The 23,136-nt window shown below is 40.7% G+C and overlaps 1 protein-coding gene across 1 annotated transcript in view; it reads left to right on the forward strand.

Annotated features, from left to right (window-relative positions):
* The window catches only part of LOC126203979 (homeobox protein PKNOX1-like), a 721,008-nt gene that overhangs the window by 670,737 nt on the left and 27,135 nt on the right, over positions 1-23,136 (forward strand). The window contains exons 4-10 of the mRNA XM_049938398.1: positions 4,450-4,555; positions 4,625-4,694; positions 12,687-12,858; positions 13,130-13,393; positions 17,144-17,519; positions 21,261-21,400; positions 21,660-21,954. Of these exons, the coding sequence (XP_049794355.1) occupies positions 4,474-4,555; positions 4,625-4,694; positions 12,687-12,858; positions 13,130-13,393; positions 17,144-17,519; positions 21,261-21,400; positions 21,660-21,954 (1,399 nt within the window). The 5' untranslated portion in view covers positions 4,450-4,473. The remainder of the gene's footprint in view (positions 1-4,449; positions 4,556-4,624; positions 4,695-12,686; positions 12,859-13,129; positions 13,394-17,143; positions 17,520-21,260; positions 21,401-21,659; positions 21,955-23,136) is intronic.

Genomic DNA, 23,136 nt, shown 5'->3' on the forward strand with positions numbered 1-23,136 from the left:
GTTATTGTACTGCCTAAACAGCAAAACTTATCGCCTAGTTTTGGTGTCTCATTTCCTAATCTGATTCGTGTCTCATTTCCTAATCTGATTCTATCAGCGCCACCTGATTCAATTCGATTACATTTCATTATCCTTTTTTTACTTACGTTGATATTCATCTTATAATCTCTTTTCAAGACACTATCCATTCCTTATGAAGTCCCTTGCCATCTCTGACAAAATTACAGTGTCACTGGCAACCCGCAAAATTTTAATTTTTTATCCTTGAATTTTAATTTCCTTTTTAAATTTCTGTTTGGTTTCGTTTATTGCTTGCTCAGTATGCAGACTGAATAATATCAGCGATTGGCTACAGTCCTGTCTCATTTCCTTCTCAACTGCTGCCTGCTTTTCGTGCCTATCGCCTCTTCATAACTTGTTTGATTTCTGTGCATATTGCAGATAATCCTTCGCTCTCTGCATTTTATCACTGCTACCGCCAGAATTTGTATGTGTGTGCGTGTGCGTGCGTGTGTGTGTGTGTGTGTGTGTGTGTGTGTGTGTGTGTGTGTGTGTGTGTGTGTGTTCGCAGATGAGGCAACAATTAATTGACATCTGCTTTTGTTAAAATATTATGTCAGTGACATAGCTATTAAGATCAGTACATTTCTTTCACTGTACAAATTCGATGCCATAGTTTATACACGGCGATTTAGCTGCCCATACATATGGGTTTTATGCAACCCGCAGTGGCTTCAAATACTACGTGCAAATTTTCATCTTCACTCACTTACTATGCAGAAACGAGGGGTCTGTTAGTCCTACAGAAAAAATGAACAGGACCATTTTGTAGGGAACTGAATGCAGTTAAATTTTGTACTGGTATACGTTTCTGCTAGAGGCCATAGTTTCGAATTATTCAAGGAAAACATACAGAAGTGATGTTCAAACTCGAAAACTGTGGGCTCCTGCGAAAACGTATCCCAGTACAAAATTTAACTACGAACAATTTCCTACAAAGATGTCCTATTGATTTTTTCTGTATGACTACTAATTTGTGCGTAGCGAGCGAGAGAATAAGAAATATCGCCTATAGCAGTGGTTCCCAACAGGGTTCCGCGAGCTATGCCAGAGGGGCCCGCAAGATGCTATTAGAATAAAAAAATATATTAAATATATTTTGTAAGATAAGAGATGTTTTGTTTTGGCCGCTTCCTGCACGAGCAGAGCTTTAGCGAACGCTAACTTCTGCGTCTGGCGTCTTCCTAGAGCCAACTGACACTAGCACACTCTAGCGCAAAACTAGAATTAGATAGAGGCAAATAGTTCTGCTGTATGCCGTTAGACAGCGCACAATGTCTCTTCGCAGCTGACAACTGACAGTCAATTTACACAGAAACTCGCATTTCAGACGACAACGGCCATTGTTAATTTATTGCCAGTGCTTTCACTGACCGTGTTGTTAACATATTCAATATTCTGTATTAAAGCAGTAGTGTTTGTAAAGCGTTGTTTTTCGTGGAAGCTACAGTTAGCGTAAGTAAAAATGGACCGTTGGTAAAAAAGTGGTTCGTTAAAACGAGAACGGCCTACAGAAATAATGGACTCAAAGGTCAGATTGAAATCATCTCATTAAGGACTGAAAATTAAAACTAACTGTACACTGATGGAGTACTCTGTTGTAACTCTATTTTTTCAAATAAATAATACCTTTTATGAAATTAGTGTTTTCTTATTTTTCACACATGTCTACTCAATGCAATCTCAAGTGTAGTACACTTGAAAGGCCAATACACTCAGTTTTAATTTTTTCCTGTCATTTTCAGTTCATACTCAATTATTATTATTATTATTATTATTATTATTATTTTTGACGGGGTTTGTTATACTAAACACCCAGATTTGAAGACAAAGATTTTGAGCAATAATCAAAAATTTAACAATAACAATGATGGCTAAATTGAAAAAGTTTTAAGCTTAATATTTTTTGAATAACGAATATGTCAATGTTTTTCCTAAGTACCAAAAATAGAAAACGTATAAAAAGACTCTTAATTTGGGCTTTTTTAGGTACTTGATACTGTGATGTAACAAGGTACCAATCATGCTCGATGAGGGGGCGGGGGGCTCTCGAGAAAGTTTTGTTGGGAACCCCCTGGCCTATAGTATTTGAAGGCGTTGCAGGTTACATAAAACCCATAGGCAGGGGCAGCGGAATCACCCGATGTAGAGATGTCCTATCGTAAGGCGTGATGTACAGGAAATCAGGACTGCGTAGAGCAAGCAGCAAATGAGTGCAGATGTTGGTCTCATTACGCTTTAGGCATGTATACGGGAATGAAGCAGTGCAACGAGCGGCGGGAAGAGAGCTACTGTTGTCGGGGCTCTGGGCGTTATTTAGCCCGGCGCGGCGTCTAATGCACGGGACATCTGGGCGAACGCGGGCATGACGCTTTGCATTTGTAACAAGAGCCGGGCGCTCCCCGAAATTTAAATTTTTATGCCGAAACTTGGCCGCTCTTAGGGGGGCCAACATTCGCCTCGTGTCCGGAGATAATTAGCTTCGGAGTCGCATCCCGGTTAAACTTCAGCGTGCGCGTATAAATTGCATCCGACCTGACTCATGGGGCGGAAGACCTTTACTTGTGCGGGGGTGGCACTGCCCGCAGGTTAAGTAGTCTTCCGGCGAGCGTGACGCGGCGAGTGTGAAAAGCTTAGTTTGCAGTAGTTGTTAGCAAGTAATTGGCTCTCGATTTGATGATCAAGCCGCATAAATTGAGTCTAAATTATATACAGGGTGATTCAGCCTCATCCATGGGTTTAATCCAACCCGCAGTGCCTCCAAAAACCACGTGCATCATTTTCATATTCTCTCGCTCGCTACACGCAAACTATTAGTCTTACGCAAAAGATGAACGGGACCTTTTTGTTGGGAATTTAACGTAGTTAAATTTTGTGCCGTTGTACATTTTCGCCAGAGGCTGGAGTTTTCAAAGTATTAAAAAAAAAACAAATAAATAAACAAACAAAACTGGCCTCTAAATGAGTTTTTCTTGAATAACTCGAAAACTGTGGTCTCACGTGAAATCTTATACCAGTATAGAAATGTGACTAGATTAAATTTCCTACAAAATGTCCTGTTAATTTTTTCTGTAGAAAGAATAGATTGCTTGTAATGAGCGAGAGTATACGAAAATCTGTCACATGATTTTTGATGGTGTTGCAGGTTGCATAAAACCCATCGATAGGGACAGCTGAATCACCAGGGTTGCTCATTACTCCACCCACTTACCTCTTCTCTCATAGACACTGCTAGAAACCTTAATCAGTTAAAGTGTTCCACTGGCTACCTTATTCAAGTGATCTCTCAAGTTTTCTCGGTGTGATTGATTAATGGTGTGCTTCGGAATGTACAGCCGACTTGTTTCCATTGCATTCACAATAAATCGACGACCAGCCAGTCTTCTTCTTCAGGTCCTGTGAGTTACGCTGTTACGTTTACTAGCTGCCTGGACGCCAATAAACGAGACGGAGTTTTTAATTAAACAAGACTCGGGGTCCGGCACCTGATTTATTAGTATCTCTCCGCTTCCAGAGCCGGAAGAATGTATGTTCCACGCAATATCAGTGTAAACTCCGAAAAACAACTTCCAGTAGGCCTAGAGGGCGTCGGGGGTCGAATCCACAGTCAACTATAACTAGGGGCGCCAAAAACCGACAATAATTCACAGCTTAGTTGGAGTCCTGGCAGAAAGTACATGTAGCCTGAAGATGCTGCTTTAACGAAGCGAAACAGGTCGTGTGAAAAATCATCAGTTAATACCGGGTGGCGGTCTTTTTTCAAGTTCAGTTCAGTAAGTTGGTATAGGCTTTCTTTTCCCAGGTCAGCTGACCTGTCGTGAATTTTGTGCGTAAAATTTTTTACTGTCTTCTGTATCGTATTGTGTTACCGCTACTTCTTTCAGGCCTTTTTTTACTGCACTGATCCATTTGACATTTTGGCACAGACGAACAGTCCAGCGTAGAAAATTGTCGGAAAGGGTTCTATGATGAGGGTATTGGAAAGTTGGTAGAATGCTACAACGGATGTCTTAAGTAGGGGTGGCGTAGAGAAGTATCTGCAAAGTTTAGCTAACTGTTGAAGATAAAGCAGTTTTGATTTTCTCTGAGGTTTCCATTTCGCGACCGATTGTTCCTTACTTTCTAACAGTCCTCGCTTTTCGATTTCCTTATTTACACATAGTCTGTGCGTTCTTTCTTCAATGTAACTTGAATCTTTCGTTCTCTCCTCCTGATTTCTTCAGTGGTTTTTTTTTCTGTTTAAAACGAATGTTTCAGCGCTATAAAGCCGTATTGGTTTATAACTGTGTTGTAGTGAATTTTGTGCACCTTGCGGCAGTAGGCATAATTCGAATCTATCTTTAATAGAACCGAGTGTAATTTCTAGGTTTCTGTGTGTTGTTTGTGCAGACGTGCGCATGAGTGTCGCGGGAGATGCAAGAGGGCAGCGCGATGGTGACGCCGGGCTATGAGCAGACGGAGAGCGGTGGAGGCGTCGCCATGACACAGGCTGGGGGCGGCGCCGAGCAGCAGACTGCGGCCGGGGGCGGCGCCGCGGCGGGCGGGGGCGGCGGCGGCGGAGGAGGCGGCGCGCCCGCGGGCTTCGGCCCGCCCGACCAGGCGCAGTTCGAGGCGGACAAGCGCTCCGTCTACAAGTCAGTACCCGACAAACCGTACATCCGACGCCTATACATTTGATTTTAGCCAGTCTAATCATTAAATACGACGGTCATTCCAAAAGAATTGCACACTATTTTTGTGAAAATACAGTTTTCATTCTGCATGTGTGAAAATTTTACAGTATGTAGATACATCCTTCCCGCTTGTTTTCAAAATTAGTTCAACCTGATCCCGTGAGTTGCGCCGTCACAGCATGTCTTCATGATGGCTGCTATACACTTGCCGTTCGTCAGAAGCAACGTACTGTCATTGAATTCCTGTGCTGTGAAAACGAGACAGTGGGAAACATCCACAAAAGGTTGAAAAAGGTGTATGGAGATGCTGCTGTCGATCGAAGTACAGTTAGTCGATGGGCAAGCAGGTTACGCGATGAAAGCGTTGAGGATTGTCCTCGCAGCGGCAGGCCTCGTACTGCACACACTCGACAATGTCCAAAGAGTTAACGTACTGGTGAATGCTGACAGACGCATCACAGTGAACGAATTGTCACGCTACGTTGGGATAGGGGAAGGAAGTGTATGCAGACTACTGAAAAGTGTTGGCGTTAAAAAAATTTTGTGGCAGGTGGGTTCCCAGGATGTTGACAGTGGCTTTCAAAGAAACAAGACAAACGGTCTGCAGCGAACTTTTGGAACAGTACGAGAATGGTGGAGATGAATTTCTTCGAAGAGTTGTGACAGGTGGCGAAACATGGCTCCATCATTTGTCACCAGGGACAAAGAGACAATCAGTGGAGTGGCGTCATGCAAATTCACCTAAGAAAAAAAATTCAAAACCACACCTTCTGCTGGAAAAGTTATGGCTACGGTGTTTTTCGATTCCGAAGGACTCTTGCTTGTGGACATCATGCCAAGTGGAATCACCATAAATTCTGATGCATATGTGATGACACTGAAGAAACTTCAAGGTCGCCTAAGTCATGTTCGACCACATGTTTCTTTTGGAGTGACCCTTGTAGTTTGTCGAGAAGACAAAATGAACAATAAATCACTTTGTTATTCTGGGTGACATCAAGGAGGACAGCAGATAACATAATTTTTGTTATTGTAAGTAAAACGTGTATTTGGAAGAACACGTAATTAAATTTGTTCGTTTTTTGGGGCGGCGGGAGGGGAGACTCGGGTGGTTTGGAGGGTCTAGAGCAGGGCCGGCCAGAAATTCTGCACGCGTGCGGTGCTCCTGCACGTGTGCAACTTCCGGGTCACAGCGTGCACGCCGCAGCCGTCAGCGTTCATGTAGTGTATGTTTCTACGCACAGGTGTCGCTTTATCCACTTGCTGGGATACTCTGTACCGGCGCATAATAGTGCTCTTTCCACAGCTTGCAAGCCAACCATGGGAAGGTATTTCGCGTATTAAACATTTAAAATACTGTCACAGTCTACTCATTGAGACATTTACTTTTATGTTAACAGTTTAACCCAGTAAGACATGTAATACAGTTAATGGGTTTTTATTAATGCAGCTTGACTGACTGCACGTAAATACGCGTAATGTTTTTGAGCTAGTATTTAAGAAAGAGAGCACTTAGCGACTTCTAACGAACCTTATTCACGATTTCAAATAACATGAAACTAATGCAAGGGTTTCTACAACTAATTCTCGGTGCTCTCAGTTACACCCACATAATTTCTGTCTCACTGATCTCTGAACAGAATGATAACCGCAGACCTCTCGATGATCACCTGTTATTTCGATACCATTATTGCTATATCTTTCATCAGTTCCGTCTGAAATCTGCATAATAACCGACAGTTAGATGAATGTTATGTTTTATCGACTTCAGCTGAGCGTAGCCCTTCACACATTTTTAAAAAAAAAAAAAAAAAAAAAACACTTTTCCTCTTGCTTGTACCACATAAACAGGGAAGTGGAGCCGTCGCCGTTCATTTAGGACACATGTCTAATAACAGATGTCGCTGTTGCTCCCTGTCGCACACGTGCGCACATGTGCAGCACTTCCGCACGTCTGCAAACTGTGCAGCGTTTGGCCGGCCCTGGTCTAGAGGGAGGGTGCTTCATCATGGTGTCATGTGGCACACCACGATTCCTCTATTGTGCCATCTTCTTCATCTCAGAGTAGCAGCTGAACCCTCACCCTCAATTATTTCCCCGATGTATTCCAATCTTTGTCTTCCCCTACAATTTTTACCCTGTACAGCTCCCCCAAATGGTGACTGTTTGCGTATTGAAGCATGTAGTCCAGTTTGTGCCAAATTGTTTTTGTGTTACATGCCGCCATCATGCTGTTGCAGTTTTAGTGTTCAGAAGTGTACATACAGGGTGATACGTAAATAAGGAAAAATATTTCGTGCATTGTGTCATACATTATGCTATGAAAGTGGAATCCTTTGTAGCTATTTCAGTAAACGGAACAACTAAATTTAATAAAATCTTGGAATGTGAAGGGAACTTTTGAGTAGTCCTATGTGCCTGCAAAACCTTGGAGGAAAGAGCGATAACATGAACACAGAAGTGCAATTTTCCCTGTCTTTACAGAACTGGCTAATTCAGATCATGATTTTGGTGTGTCGTGTGACATATGAGGGTAAGGTCTCTACATATTGATTCCGTTATTTTGTAAACAAATAAGTTCATGTGAAAAACGAAAATTGTTCTTGACATGTTGCGCACAGTAGTATGCAGCCCTCAGGATAGTTTTCATCATTTATGACTGACCGTGTATAAGAAAATGGATGAATCTGTGTGTGGGTGTACAGTCCACAATAGCTGTGGAAAGTACGGGGCAATTTCAACCAAACTTGTTGCACTTAGTGCCAGGATATCATTGAAATGGGTGTAAGACACCACTAGGACCCTATGATGGTAAACAGTGTGAATTTAAAATTCTATTACAAAACTCTCACAAAAATTATGTGGTAGCTGAGGAATTGAAGTTTAGTGATAGGTTACATTGAGTTTATTTATTTATAGTTAATTCAGATGTTTATTTGTAAAACAAAATATTTTATGAAACAGGTTGGAATATCAACTCTATAAGCAAAAAGACTGCTTGCTACTCACTGCAAAGATGACATGGTGAGTTGCAGACAGGCACAATGAAAAGACTGATGCATTTAGCTTTTGGCCAAAGCCTTCTTCAGAAAAGAAAATGAAACACACACACACTCTCATTCACACAACCAAGCACACCGTGTGCACACATGATTGCCATCTCTGGCAGCTCTGACTGAGGTCTGCTTACTCGGGTGAATATATGTGTGTGTGTGTGTGTGTGTGTCTGATTTTTTCTGGGAAAGGCTTTGACTGAAAGCTAAATGAGTAATAGTATTTCCACTGTGCTTGTCTGCAACTCAGTATATCATCTTTACAGTAAGTAGCAATCGAAATATTTTATTATTATTATTATAAGTAGTGGTGGCAGTAGTAGTAACAGTAGTAGTAGTAGTAGTAGTAGTAGTATTGTGTCAAAAGCGTACACATGTACACAGTTATCAAACAGTATATTACATAAAATTTGACTAAAGCCTGGCTACTTCTAGTGTGTTCTCCAAAGCTTGAAGTATGTCATCTTCCATGCATGAGGTAGACGCAGTTGGCTCTGAAGAATATGTTAATTTGTCTGATCTTCTCCACAGTCGCACTTGACATTGTCTTCTTTGCCATAGCCCCATCTTGCCACATTGGCATTGGATCTGCCCACTCCTGATCCCAGTTTATTCAAAGAATTCCATGTCACAGCCTTACCTTGTCCCTTCCAGGTAGCAGAGTTTCAGATTTTTCCAACCGTAGGGAAGAGGGATCTTTCACTTTCCACAGTTCCAATGAGGCTGTTTTGTCTGTGACTATGAGTACATCTGATTTTTCTGAGAAAGCTCCTCCTGAATTTCAGTCTTTGCATGTGCATTTCATGACCATATAATAGTTGAGTTACCTCTTGCTCCATGTTCTTCCTTTCGTTGTTCGCACCTGTTTCTCTTCAGACATAGGCTAGAGCTATTCCTGCCAGGTGGCAAAGTCACACAGTTGGAGTAGATTTTAAACAGCCTGGTATAAGACTGCATGTGGCGTTAATGGCTACATCCACCTGTTTGGTGTGATTTGGGTACGTCAAACATAACATGCATACTCTGCAGTGAAATAACACAATGTCACTGCAGAAGTCTGAATTGGTTTGACTTGACTAGCCCACTGTGAACCAGCCAACTTTTTAAGTAGATTGTACATAGTGGCAACTTTCAACTTGTTTTTCATGCAGAACGTCACATATGTAAGAAATCTAGGTACTTTAGATTATTACATTGCTCCAGTGTAATCTCTGACGAGATCACATTTAATTTCTGAGCAGCCAAATGGAAAGCACATACTTGTGCCTTAGAGGGATTTGGTTTAAGCTGGTTTGTACTGTAGTATCTTGATACTTCATAAAGAGCATTAGTGTGTGTGTTTTCCATCGATTCAAAGTCCCCGGTTACAGGAGTCAAGGAAAACACTTTATTAATAATTATAATAGAAAGTAATATCACCAGTTACTGTTACATTTTCAGCAAGTACACCAAGTCCTTTCATCCATACAAGTATTTTCTCATCATTAGAAACTTTCCTACAAGAACGGGTATACAGAGTAAAAGGCATATTACTGTAAACAAAACTAGGTCTACTTTGCGTCTTCGGGTTGATTCCACAGTGCCAGGTCTTGTAGGCGATGACATCTTGGCCGGCAAAAGATTCTAGTCCAGGTAGCGATGCGTTCTCACAGCGGACAGTTGTGAGTATAAACCACCCACTGCCAGCTGCTCCAGTCGCAACGTCGAGTGAAACATTAACTCGACATCCACAAAAAAAAAAAAAAAAAGTCCATTAAGAATCACAGATTGTGCAGTGCCATTTCCTCCTAGTATATTTTCCAAGCTAATTATGTGTTTATAAACTGGCATGCGGTGGCGACGATGACGATAGACACGTCGAAGAGGCATAGTGCTTCAATGCTGTTGCAGATACAGCTCACAGCGGAATGATTTGTGCTCTGAAATCATCAGCATACAACAAAACTCCTGGTACAGGGGGCCATAGGTAGGTCGTTTGTACATAGATACTGAACCACCTAAAACTTGCACTGCAGATATTGCGGAAATGGAAACTGTTATTGTTCTGTGGTTTTCTAAGAATGGGTTCTTAGTCAAGGGCTTGTATTGTTAGCCAATCAACAGACTGTAGTAATATGTAGACAGTGTCTTTTTTGTGCAAACATACACTTTTTTTAAATGTAACAATGTGTATTGACATTAACAAACTGAAAGTAGGGCAAACTGGAATGCCTGTGGTGTTTGTTGTAAGATTTTAGTGTGCATCGAGTATGAGATAGCGTTTTCTTAAAAGTTCCACATCGACATTTGTTTGTGCCATTTAACCTGAGTAGTTGCTAGGTATGATGTTGTTACATTTGCGTACAGTGTGTTTGTGTGTTTGTGTGTTCCTTGAGCTCATTGCTACTTAGTGTGTGACAGTCCAAGTGATAGTTCGTGAGTGGATGAAGGGATTTACCAATGCAGTAAAAGCTGACATGCCTGTGGTGTATGGAGTGTGTAGGAAATATGCAGTTCATTATTGTGTGATGTATGTGGCAAGATATCCCAACAGACATCAACCATGTCAACAATTATTTATCAACCTGAAACTTCCTGGCAGATTAAAACTGTGTGTGGGACCAAGACTCGAACTCGGGACCTATGCCTTTCACGGGCAAGTGCTCTACCATGTAAGCTACCCAAGCACGACACACGCCCTGTCCTCACAGCTTTACTTCCGCCAGTACCTCGTCCCCTACTTTCCAAACTTCACAGAAGCTCTCCTGCGAATCTTGCAGAACTAGCACTCCTGGAAGAAAGGATACTGCGGAGACATGGCTTAGCCACAGCCTAAGGCATGTTTCCAGAATGAGATTTTCACTCTGCACACTCCGCTGCAGAGTGAAAATCTCATTCTGGGAAGATCCCTCAGGCTGTGGTTGTCTCGTTACTGGTCAGAATCCACATAGCTAGTGTATGCACTTGTGTTGTTCTTTAGTGTGTGCTACCAAAAGCATTGTGCAAGTGTCGGTGTGGGAACTTTTTTAAAATACAGTATCTCATAAACAACTCGCACTAGAATCCTGCAACAAACACCACTGATGTTCCAACTTAACCCTACTATCAGTTTGTTAATGTCAATAGACATTGCTCCATTAAAAAAAAAAAAAAAAAAAAAAAAAAAAGCGCACAGGCACTAATTTAATTGATTGTGCATGAACTATTAGACATAGAACATTGTATATGGTCTTAAAGGAGAATGGAAGAGAAAAACACTTCATTTACATTTATTTTGAATTTGTGAAATGTGTGAATTTTAAATGGACGTCCATTTTATGTATTTTTGTGTTCATTATAAGAACTGGAAGACAAATTGAGGCCTTATAAGCATGCACAAAAGGGCACTCCTTGTCATTATGCTATGGACAATTGTGGTGGTAATGTGTATGTTGGAGTTAGGTGGTTAGACCTTGTAAAGTGATAGATTTTGGGTGGCAAGTAGCCACAAGAATACTTCAAAACTCATTTGCGCTCAGAAAAATTTTGCGCTGAGTGGAACTTGGGATCTATCAACCAGTTAAAATTTTAATTTTTAGGGAGTGTTTGAACTTTGTTTTATTTTGGCTGCATTTTGAAAATATTACTGGTTAGTCTGTTTGAATCTACTCATGATTACAGAAGTTTTGATATGTTCAGTACCAGAGTTAGTAAATAACTTGTGACTAGTTTCACCGAATGGAACTTTTTTTTCGTGACTCATTGATGTTTAATTTATATCTGGTGAATCTAAATTGCAGTCACACAATCTTTACTGAATTTTACTATTATTGTTATTACTTACTATTGTTATTTTATTTATGCTGAAATGTGTATTTGTAGGACCACTGTTAGATTATTTGTGTGCTTTAACTGACTGAGTAAATCATAAGTTTTCTCAGTAAGAAAAGCTTTGGTGTCACCCACATCAGTTATTCTAAAGAATACAACCCTTTTTATCATTTTATTAATATCTTATGTTATTTCCACTTGTATTTTTATTTAAATTAACATAATTTGCTAGTGCTCAGACAATTTAGACTAAAGGATCACAAAAAAACTATTTTTGTAGCAAATTTAGCTACTGGGCATGAAAGCAGACTGAGCAAGGTGCAACCCTATGGGGATATTGAGCCACCATTTCAAATTCAGCCGTGCATTTCCTAGCTGTGTGTGTCTGAAGTGTATCATAACGCTTGTTGTTGCAATTGATTACTATTACAGAGCAGCTTTGGAGAGGAGGGGAGGAGGGAGATTAAGAGAGAAGGGGGAATGATGCTTACAATCAAGTAATTGGTGTTTACATGGCAAATTAGTTTTGTTGTTAACAAGACCAAATTTTCTTTTGCTGAGCGAATTATTTCATGTGGAGATCAACGCTCTGTCGCGGTAAAAGCATTGACTGCTTTGTATCTTATTGCGATGCCAGTCAGTCATCAGAGTAGGAAACTGCACTGGAGCTTAGGGTAGTAAGAAACATGTAATAGAACAGTGGACCTTTGTTTTGCACAGTGTGGCACAATGCAGAGCTCTAATTGTTAACCAATGGCCAAGAGAGCTAGAGATTTATGTCCAAATCGTGCTCAAGTGTATTGTTTTAATTTTCTTCCTATCTGGCTTGCAGTGCACAATCTAGCATATAATGAAAGATTTCATTCTAAATAGCAATTACATATGCAGAATCAATTGGTGCAAAATGTGTGTCAGTTTTTTTCAATATAATGTGTGTTCAACCAGCACAATATAGCTATCCAGAGAGTCGCACACGTGCACCTGTATGTGTTTTTGTATATGTGTGTTTTTTTTTTTTTAAAGCTGTTCAGAGAAGCATGATGGATATAACATTGTATGCACTGGCTCAATAAAATTAGTGTTAATAAGGCCAAACTTTCTACTTTTAAAGGCATCCGCTGTTTCCTCTCCTGGCCTTGCTGTTTGAGCGCTGTGAACAGGCAACTCAGTCAGCTGAGTGTCCCAATTCGGAAAGCTTTAATATGGATATCCAAGCCTTTGTACAGCACCAAGAACGGGACCGCAAACCCTTCCTTCTCAACGACCCAGAGGTGGATGGCCTTGTAAGTACTAAATGTGACATTTTATAAGTAGTCCAGTGATGGAGTAGTATGGCTGATTTACTGGTTCATTATGATGTGCATAGAATGTGACATGGCATATAATGTGATGTGGACCACTGCAGTGTAAGAGTGATAGTGGGAATTTTACAAATTTACTTGAACTCTGTCTACAGCTTTTCAGTGTAGAAATAAAATGAAAAGTCCTCTGTGCGACATTTCTTATTATCACAGTGTTTGTATGTAGTCAAATCAATATCTGTTTCTTTTTCAGATGATTAAGGCAATACAGGTGTTACGCATCCATCTCTTAGAATTGGAGAAGGTGCAAGAGTTGTGCAAGGACTTTTGCAACCGCTATATTACGTGCCTCAAGGGCAAGATGCAGAGTGAGAACCTGTTGAGGTCGGACTATGCCAGTTATGACAGCAATAACCACAGTGGGAGCCACAGTGGCAGCCATAGCAGTAGCTCAAACTCCAACAGCCCTGCTGCTGGGGGCAGCGCGCCTTACCCTCCATCCCCACATCCTCTCCAGGTATGTAACAGATGCTGATGGGTCCATAACTACAGTCAAACTGCTGTGCTGCATACACTAATACTAGTACTGTTAAAATCAGTAGCAAGTTTGATTGTGTGTAAGGTTGAATTTTTGACTGTTCAGCTGCTAGATGTATTTACAATCCAGTTCTACTGTAATACCACATTTTTTCTGTTTTTATGGTTAGTATGGCATTTGAATTAGTTATACTAGCACATGTTTGACATTGTGTCAACTGTTTGGGGTGAACTGGATTGTTATATTATTCTTAAAAAATCAGGTTTGCCAAAATAGCTTGTAAATCATTTTATTGATTACCAGTTTTGACAGATCTGTGCTGTCATTATTGGATCTTGAAACATATTAACAGAAGTTAATGATCTTCACCAACTTGCAAGCCACATAGTTACATTGTGTCACTTTACAGTAAAAAGCAACAAGGAAAATCAGCATTTCAGACATAAAATACCACAAATATAAAACACATAATCACATTGTGCTGATGTCCTAGCCCATTCATTCACCTAACACCATAATGTTTGACGTGCTGATGTTACTTACTACTCTTTACTGTAAAGTGATGCAACACTATTATGTGGCTTGCAAGTTTGTAAGGATAATGAATTTCTGTTAAATGTTAGAGGATCCGATGATGACAGCACAGATCTGTTGAAACCGTTGATCAATAAAAATATTTACAAGCAATCGTAGCAAATGTGATTTTTAATGAATAATATTTTAATTAGTGTGTACATTTTAATTTTTGTAGTATTATGGTAAGCCAGTTTAACTCTTAAGATGCTTCTCTCCCACTGTACCCTCCTTTATATATATATATATATATCTATAAAACAAAGATGATGTGACTTACCGAACGAAAGCGCTGGCAGGTCGATGGACACACAAACACACACACACAAAATTCAAGCTTTCTCAACAAACTGTTGCCTCATCAGGAAAGAGGGAAGGAGAGGGAAAGACGAAAGGATGTGGGTTTTAAGGGAGAGGGTAAGGAGTCATTCTAATCCCGGGAGCGGAAAGACTTACCTTAGGTGGAAAAAAGGACAGGTATACACTCGCGCGCGCGCGCGCGCACACACACACACACACACACACACACACACATATACAGACACAAGCAGACATATTTAGAGACAAAGAGTTTGGGCAGAGATGTCAGTCGAAGCGGAAGTGAAGAGGCAAAGATGATGTTGAATGACAGGTGAGATATGAGTGGCGGCAACTTGAAATTAGCGGAGATTGAGGCCTGGTGGGTAACGGGAAGAGAGGATATATTGAAGAGCAAGTTCCCATCTCCGGAGTTTGGATAGGTTGGTGTTGGTGGGAAGTATCCAGATAACCCGGACGGTGTAACACTGTGCCAAACCGCCACCGGTGTAAAACCTGTCCCATGCACCCTCTCACCACCACCTACTCCAGTCCTGTAACCCGGAAGGTGTACACGATCAAAGGCAGAGCCACGTGTGAAAGCACCCACGTAATCTACCAACTGACCTGCCTACACTGTGACGCATTCTATGTGGGAATGACCAGCAACAAACTGTCCATTCGCATGAATGGACACAGGCAGACAGTGTTTGTTGGTAATGAGGATCATCCTGTGGCGAAACATGCCTTGGTGCACGGCCAGCACATCTTGGCACAGTGTTACACCGTCCGGGTTATCTGGATACTTCCCACCAACACCAACCTATCCGAACTCCGGAGGTGGGAACTTGCTCTTCAGCAACATCATCTTTGCCTCTTCACTTCCGCTTCGACTGACATCTCTGCCCAAACTCTTTGTCTGTAAATATGTCTGCTTGTGTCTGTATATGTGTGGATGGATATGTGTGTGTGTGCGAGTGTATACCCGTCCTTTTTTCCCCCTAAGGTAAGTCTTTCCGCTCCCGGGATTGGAATGACTCCTTACCCTCTCCCTTAAAACCCAAATCCTTTCGACTTTCCCTCTCCTTCCCTCTTTCCTGACGAGGCAACCGTTGGTTGCGAAAGCTAGAATTTTGTGTGTATGTTTGTGTTTGTGTGTGTGTCTGTCGACCTGCCAGCACTTTCATTTGGTAAGTCACATCATCTTTGTTTTTATATATATATATATATATATATATATATATATATATATATATATATATATATATAAAGTTTGCTGTATTCCTCACTTAGATGTGCAGGAACATTTTAGGATCTTTGTCAAATTGTCTTGTCAGTGAAAGGAATTTCTTAAATCAAAAGTCAAAGTCAGGCCTTTACCCAAACAACAATGCGGGAATTTTACAGAGCTGTTCTTTCTTAGGTGCTAGGGAAAGGACTGTCCAATGCCTGATCCTGATCTGCTCTGCAGTTTCAAGGGTGTTTCTGAACTGGATGGCTGTGATGAGTGTTTATTCACTGTTATCTTGTTTCACATGTTTTGGGCACTTCTGATACTTTCTCTTATGCTGAATGATATGACACAGAATTAAGACTCTGGCCTCCTTCTCAGGAGCAACTGACATCAGAAACAGTCATCCTGATTTAGATCTCCGGAAGGGTTTGTAAATCAAATCTGGCAAATATTGCAATCTTTCCTTCATCAGGCTGTGTCCAGATTCCTCCGTCATTCCTACTGAACTGACTAAATTCTCTGCTTAAAAAGATCTAATTGTTAAAGAGAAGTTTAACTCTAAAAAGCCCTCACATCCTTTTCCTTCGAGTTTTGTGGTGCAGTGAGTATGCTGCTGTACTAAATGTTTCATTTCTTCTTCCTCACATTAGTTAATTATTTTTCACTTTTTGTTTTTCTAATACACGTGGTTGTACAGGGTGATTTAAAAAAAAAAAACATTTACAGACTGATATTGCACATCAGGCATACAATAAGGATCATTAATCACCCAGAACCAGGGATCGCAAACACCACAAGAAGGTGCTATGGTCACGTGTGGGCTGAATCATTGTGTTTAATTGGACTGTATATTCTCCTGGACCAACGTGGTGGATGCATGTATCTCTTATTCCTGGGAGAGGTTCTGCTGGACATGCTGAATGATGTTCCCATGCCTATTTGTCATCACATTCTATTGCAGCTCTACAGAGCCCCCAGCATTTCAGCAGACAAGTGAGGGCACATCTGCAGGCTACCTTTTCTGTCTCCAATTGATTTTTTTCCTGTGGTGATATCTGAAGGGTTTTATGTATGAACACCCATTACATCATCATATGATCTAGTGGGCAGGATTGTTGTGGCAGCAGGATGTCTTTGAGATACACCAGATATCTTTCAGAGGGTGTGCCATTCAGTGCAGCACTGATGTCTGGCACGTCTTGAAGCATCTGGACAAAACTTTGTGCTTCTCCTCTAGTGGGTGTCCATTTGTAACATGTGACTAAATAAATGCAATGCTATTTAGTAGTCCCAGATGGCCTTTGTGATCCCTGGCTCCTATGTGATTACTGATCCTTGTTGTATGCCTGATGTTCCAAGTCATTTTGTGAACGTTTTTTTGAGCCACCCTTTAAATCAGTATAGTCCCTCATTATCGCAAATGTTTAGTGCTTTATATGTTGAGTACTGCAGAGACCCACCTTTATTCACTGTGGCCAGTCGCATACGAGATGGTAAACAACAGTTTTACTTGTAGTTAATGATGTGTGCTACCTTCAGGGTCTGTAACCCATTAGTGGAGGAACCGTAATCGTCACCAGTGGACTGCACCCCCACGAGTCACCGCGTTGGTACGTGTTTGACAGGTGGTGTCCTCTGCAGGGGGCGTTCAGCTCGCAGCTGCCGCTGCCGCCGGGACAGTGCTGATGCCTCAGCACCCGCAGCACATCGTGGCTGGTGGCGGTGGTGCAGCGACGGGCCCGGTCCCCGTTCCGGCCCATCAACAGGCGAGTGCTGCGGCGGCGGCAGCCGCAGCAGCAGCTGCGCAGCTGGCTTACCAGATGGTACACACGCCTCAGGGGCTCGTCGCTGCTCCGGTGCACTTGCCTCCCACTTCTGCTGTTGCAGTTCCCCCTTCGCAAGGTCCACCACTGTCACCGGGTGTTGTCCACGGTAGCACACCACTGTCTCAGATTGGCGCCAACCCGTGTCCACCTCCGTCTGATGCCAGTCTTCTCCAAGGTTAGATATATTTTTTTTTTCTCAACTGTAATTATGCATCTGAACTGGTGCCCATTAACGACAGTTAACTTGTTGGTTTAAAGAGGGGAGGAAATGTTAACACAGCTCTGTTTACTTTCAACTTCTGACCATGATCTGCTGAACAGCTGCTGTGACACTGTGACTGTTAGCTGAACTACACAGAACTGATTGATAATAAAGCAAGAAAAGCTTTCTATCTGGCAAAGAATTCTTTCATAGTGAGACAAAAGATTGGCATTTTGTTAGTCTATCATTTGCAAAGGCGGAGAGATTCTGTATAGATGGTTGTGCTCCAAGTTCTCATGATTGAGAGAAATGATGCACAGTAGTTCAGTTGATCATATCTTGTATTTGTTGTCAAAATAATTTACAGAACAGTCTTCAGCAGCTCATACACAATTGACATCGTTACCAACCCCAGCTATACACTGATGTGACAAAAGTCATGGTATGCCTCCTAATATTGTGTCGGACTTCCTTTTCGGTGGGACAGTGCAACATTTTCAACACGGCATGGACTCAAGTTGTTGGAAGTTCCCTGCAGAAATATTGAGCCATGCTGCTGCTGTAACCGTCCATAATTGCAAAGTGTTGTCAGCACAGAATTTTGTGAAGAAACCGACCTCCTGATTATGTCCCATAAATGTTAAGTGGGGTTCATGTTGGGCAATCGGGTGGCCAAATCATTCTCTTGAATTGTCCAGAATGTTCTTCAAATCAATCGCAAACAACTGTGACCTGGTAACACGACACATTGTCATCCATAAAAATTCCATCTTTGTTTGGGAACTTGGATCCAGTCCATTCCATGTAAACACAGACCACACAATTATGGAACCAGTACCAGCCTGCGGAAAGACTCATTGACAACTTGGGTGCATGACTTCATGGCATCTGTGCCACACTCGAACACTACCATCAGTTCTTACCAACTGAAATCAGGACGCATCTGATCAGGCCACAGTTTTTTGTTCATATGGCATACAACTGATATGGTCACAAGCCCAGGAGACGTACTGCAGGCGATGATGTGCTGTTAACAAAGGCACTCATCTCCTGCCATAGCCAATTAACTGCATATTTGGATGCACTGTCCTAAAGAATACATTTGTCATACATCCTACATGGATTTCTTTGGTTATTTCACACACCATTCTTATCTTTTAGCACTGACAACGCTACACAAACACCGCTCCTCACGGTAGTTAAGTGGTGAGAGGTAAAGCCTGAAATTTGATATTCTCGACATGCTCTTGACACTGTGTATCTTGGAATATTTAATTCCCTAATGATTTTTAAAATGCAAAGTCCCATGTGTCTAGCACCAACTATCATTCTGCATTCAAAGTCTGTTAGTTCCCATTGTGCAGCCATAATTATGTCGGAAACATTTTCACATGAATGACCTGAGTACAAATGACACCTCTGCCAATGCACTGCCTTTTTATACCTTTTATATGCATACTGCCACATCTGTGCATGTACATATTGCTACCCCATGACTTTTGTCATATCAGTGTATATAGTATGTTTGGGGAAAATGAGACTATTTTATTTGTAAGTTAAAAATGTGAGGTCATCCTAAAAATTACTCAAGTAGATTCTGAGAGGGGGAATTAATGTAGTATGCAAGAGGCTAACCCTGTTATTACTTATTGTCTGTGATACAGTGTGCTAAATATAGGGCATTTCAGTTATAGTCTTTTGTGGTGGTGGTCTTGTTAATAATGGTGGTGGCAGTGGCAATCATATTAATGTAAGTTATGTAGAGTAATTTGAGAACTGTGATATTTTTCTCAAATCATAATGCAGGGCTATGGAGCCATTACTTCTTCTTTGTATCATAGATGTTGATAAAATGACAAGAAAAATTAAGAGAAAACCTGTTTCAGCTGTCTGTAATAAAGAACTAGTAAGAAAGGAGGAAGACAGAAAATCTGAAATTTTGATCAAGAGAATAATTGATCAACAGCTAGATTAAAAAAAGAAAAGCATGCAAGATAATGGTCTAACCAGATACCTTGTACATACACGTGATCTGCTTGACCTAGAATGCTTGCATAGAGCTACAGTATGAGTCATTTCATCTGACAGTGCTCCAACAAGTTAATATGTAATGTTACAGCTGAAGTAAGGGTTAGCATTGGGAAGTTTTCAGTTCTGAATGTGCTAATTTTCATCATGGTTTCAATTAATCCTATGAATAGTGATATGGCATATGTTTATTCTTGGTGGAGTTATTCTGAAGTAATCATCTGTACCAGTATGCACTATTGACTGGCAAAACCATTCACCTACCTCTGGCTACCAATTGTACTTTCTGTGCTTACTCGAAACATTGTAACTTCCAATCTCTGTAGAGGCTTTCATGTGTTGCTATACAACAAGCACTTAAATAGTGTCTTGTGGATGCAAGATTATGTCATCTCAGTACATTGCTGAATCCATAGATATGTCAAATTCCATGCTATATCAGTACTCCAAGTAATGTTAATTCTATAACAAAATATGAGAATTTGTGGAACTTAGAAGGTTCAGAGCTTTGAATCTGCATGTTACAGTGCTGAGACAGCTGGCCAGTGAAAGGCAGTTATCTGGATTCATGTTTAGATTAAGCACACAGATGTTCATCCAGTGAATATTGTCAAAATATTTATAGTAGTGGGTGATGAATATATTTGGGGTTGGGTATGTGAATTTATCATACTAACAATTCCAAAATTCAATGGTAGTGGTAAATGCATTTCAGCACATTGGACAGGTATAGTGCCTTTGGAGGAACAACCCTTGTCTGGTGATAGCTGTTACAGATTCTGTGCTTCAGAGTAACAGTACTTTCCAGTAAAATTGGGGACAAACTATCTCCATCCAAAATGTTGATGCAAAGGTCTTTTAAGATATTGGGTTAAACTAGCTGGAGGGCATTTATGAATTCACAGATTTATTACTTGCTAAAGTACACTAAAGTACATCATATCATGAAGTAGTATGAAATTGTATGAGCTCACTATTTTCAGGTGCGTGGTAGGAGTTTACTGTCTCATGTCATCAACTGGCATTCTGAGATCTCTGAATTTTTATTCTGTCCAAGAAATCTATTAGTGGGTGATAAATAATACAAGGAATAGTGACATGGTACTACTTGTGAAAGAATCTTTCCCTCCTCTCTCCCCACACACTCCTCTGTTCTCGTAGGTTAAGTGTCATTTTGCTTTCAGAGCTATTTAAGCTCTCCTCTTCAATCAGTTAAATACAAATATGTTGACATGAGCAGAAGTTGAAACTGGGGACATATGTATGTTACTGAGTGAGTGAAAGAAGTAAGAGTGTATTGAAAAAGTACTGAAACGTCCTGAGCAGTATAACACTCATTCTTAATTGGAGTAAACCATGAAGTCATCACTTGTGATTTTATGCAGTTTTATTAAGAAGGAGAATTCCTCTGAACTACTCAACTTTTTACCTTTTACAGTATTGTGGTATAATCTAAACCATAGTTGCTAAACTGCATCTTCTCCTCTTCCGCACCTTGTTTCTCTCTCTCTCTCTCTCTCTCTCTCTCTCTCTCTCTCTCTCTCTATTTCGTATTTTTTTCTATGTGATATAACGATTAACACTACCAGTACTATTCTTATCAAGCTCCTATATACGCTAGTTAATTTGTAATGACTTGCAAGCAGCTGTTATTGTTTCTTCATTTTTTCTCCCTTGACACTGCAGGTCAGCTATCTCCCGCACCTACTACCCCTGGCTCAGTGGATGATGAAGATGACTACCTGGGCAAGAAAAAACAGAAACGCGGTGTTTTGCCAAAGCATGCGACAAGTGTCATGAGGTCATGGCTCTTTCAGCACTTAGTTGTAAGTACATTATCAGAAAATCCCTGATCTTGTGTCCAGTTTCACATAGTGTTTATGTGTACATTGTGAATGTTTGTGGTGCACCATTATAATAAGAAAATGAACAGTGAATAGAAAGGACTGAGTGAATGAATAAGTTTTAGAAATATGAAAGCAGTATCTCGATAACATTATTTAATTAAAGGGAGAGAGTGGAGAAGAAGAGGAGGAGGAGGAAAAACACACACAGTGAGTGATGTATCATTATTTTTGCCTGCAGCACCCCTACCCCACTGAAGATGAGAAGCGTCAAATAGCTGCACAAACCAACCTTACACTGCTCCAAGTGAACAACTGGTTTATAAATGCTCGGAGACGTATTCTTCAGCCAATGCTTGATGCTTCTGCCCCTGGTGGGGGTGATAGTGGTGTCAGTGGAGGTGCAAGCCATCGTAAGGCCAAAAGTGGAGGAAGTACAGGAGCTAGTAAACAAGCAGCTGCCCAACGTTTCTGGCCTGATAATATTGCATCTCTGCAACCACAGCTCACGGAGTCTAATGGCACTGTGCATACAGGTAAGTTATCAATTGTGGTATTTTTATATAAGTAGCAGTTGAAGCATAAATACATATTAGATATGTGCACTAAAGAGACGTTGAAACTCTTTAGATGTGGGATTGTTGCATTGGATTAATATTAGTACCTAATACTAGATGAGAGTTACATGAGACTTCATACCATTTTGTAATAAAAGCAAAAAGAACTATAAAAAAAATGTGAAAAGTAGAAATGTGAAACGTGATCAATAATTCAAATTTTTGGAAACCATGTGTCAAAACGGTAGATGAGAATAATACTGTGCACAAACAAGTATACTGAAAAAAAGTAAGATAATAGGTAATCATTCTTTCAAGGGAAATCCCCATCACAAAAATGCAGATGTCAGGGCAAATAATCCACCACGTAGTCATGCCCATTGTCTTTTGGCAACAAATTGCTAGGACAATTCATGATACACCACATGATTCTCCCACATTACTTAGCATAAGTTTCTGTCCCTCATTATATTGACAGACATGGAGTTCTCCTCCCTTTGCTTACTGTAGCATCTGGAAATAATCTGTCACATGCATAAGTGCATAAGGTGATGTGCTGTACATAACACATTCAGTAGCTGATAGTCCCAGATTGTATACAATTAACATTTATTTTCATTTCACACAAAAATGCAAAAGTACAAGTGGTTGTTGTTTTTTATGTAGGAGACATGATGTTTCTCTGCCCATCGATCATTTTCAGAACATCTTCATTCTTCTGTCCAGCTGGTCCTCACCAGCCTTCTCTTAAGTAACATTTCCATCAGTTTTAAGTGCTTTGTGTCTCTCTTCAACAGTGTTCAGTACCCCCTGCCATGTAGGAGCGCACTCCAGATGAATGTCTTGATAAATTGTTCTTTTCTACGTCAGACAACTTGTTCACTACTAGTTGTCTTCCTTCATAAAAAGCACAGTAAGTTGTTGCATGCATCAAACCAGTCTCAGGACTGAAGACCACAACAACAACAAGTTGTTGCAATTCTTTTTTTTTATTTCTGAGCTTCGTCTGTATATTCTGTAGGTAAGGTACCTAAATAAAAACAATTCTCAACTTTTTCTACTGTATTTCTTCCAGTTTTTCTTGTACTATGGTAATTTTGCTTTTATTATTAATTTTGAGTCTGAATCATTCCACTTTTGTTGCAAATTTAGGAAGTATAA

Source organism: Schistocerca nitens, chromosome 9 (assembly GCF_023898315.1).
Source record: "Schistocerca nitens isolate TAMUIC-IGC-003100 chromosome 9, iqSchNite1.1, whole genome shotgun sequence".
NCBI lineage: Eukaryota > Metazoa > Arthropoda > Insecta > Orthoptera > Acrididae > Schistocerca > Schistocerca nitens.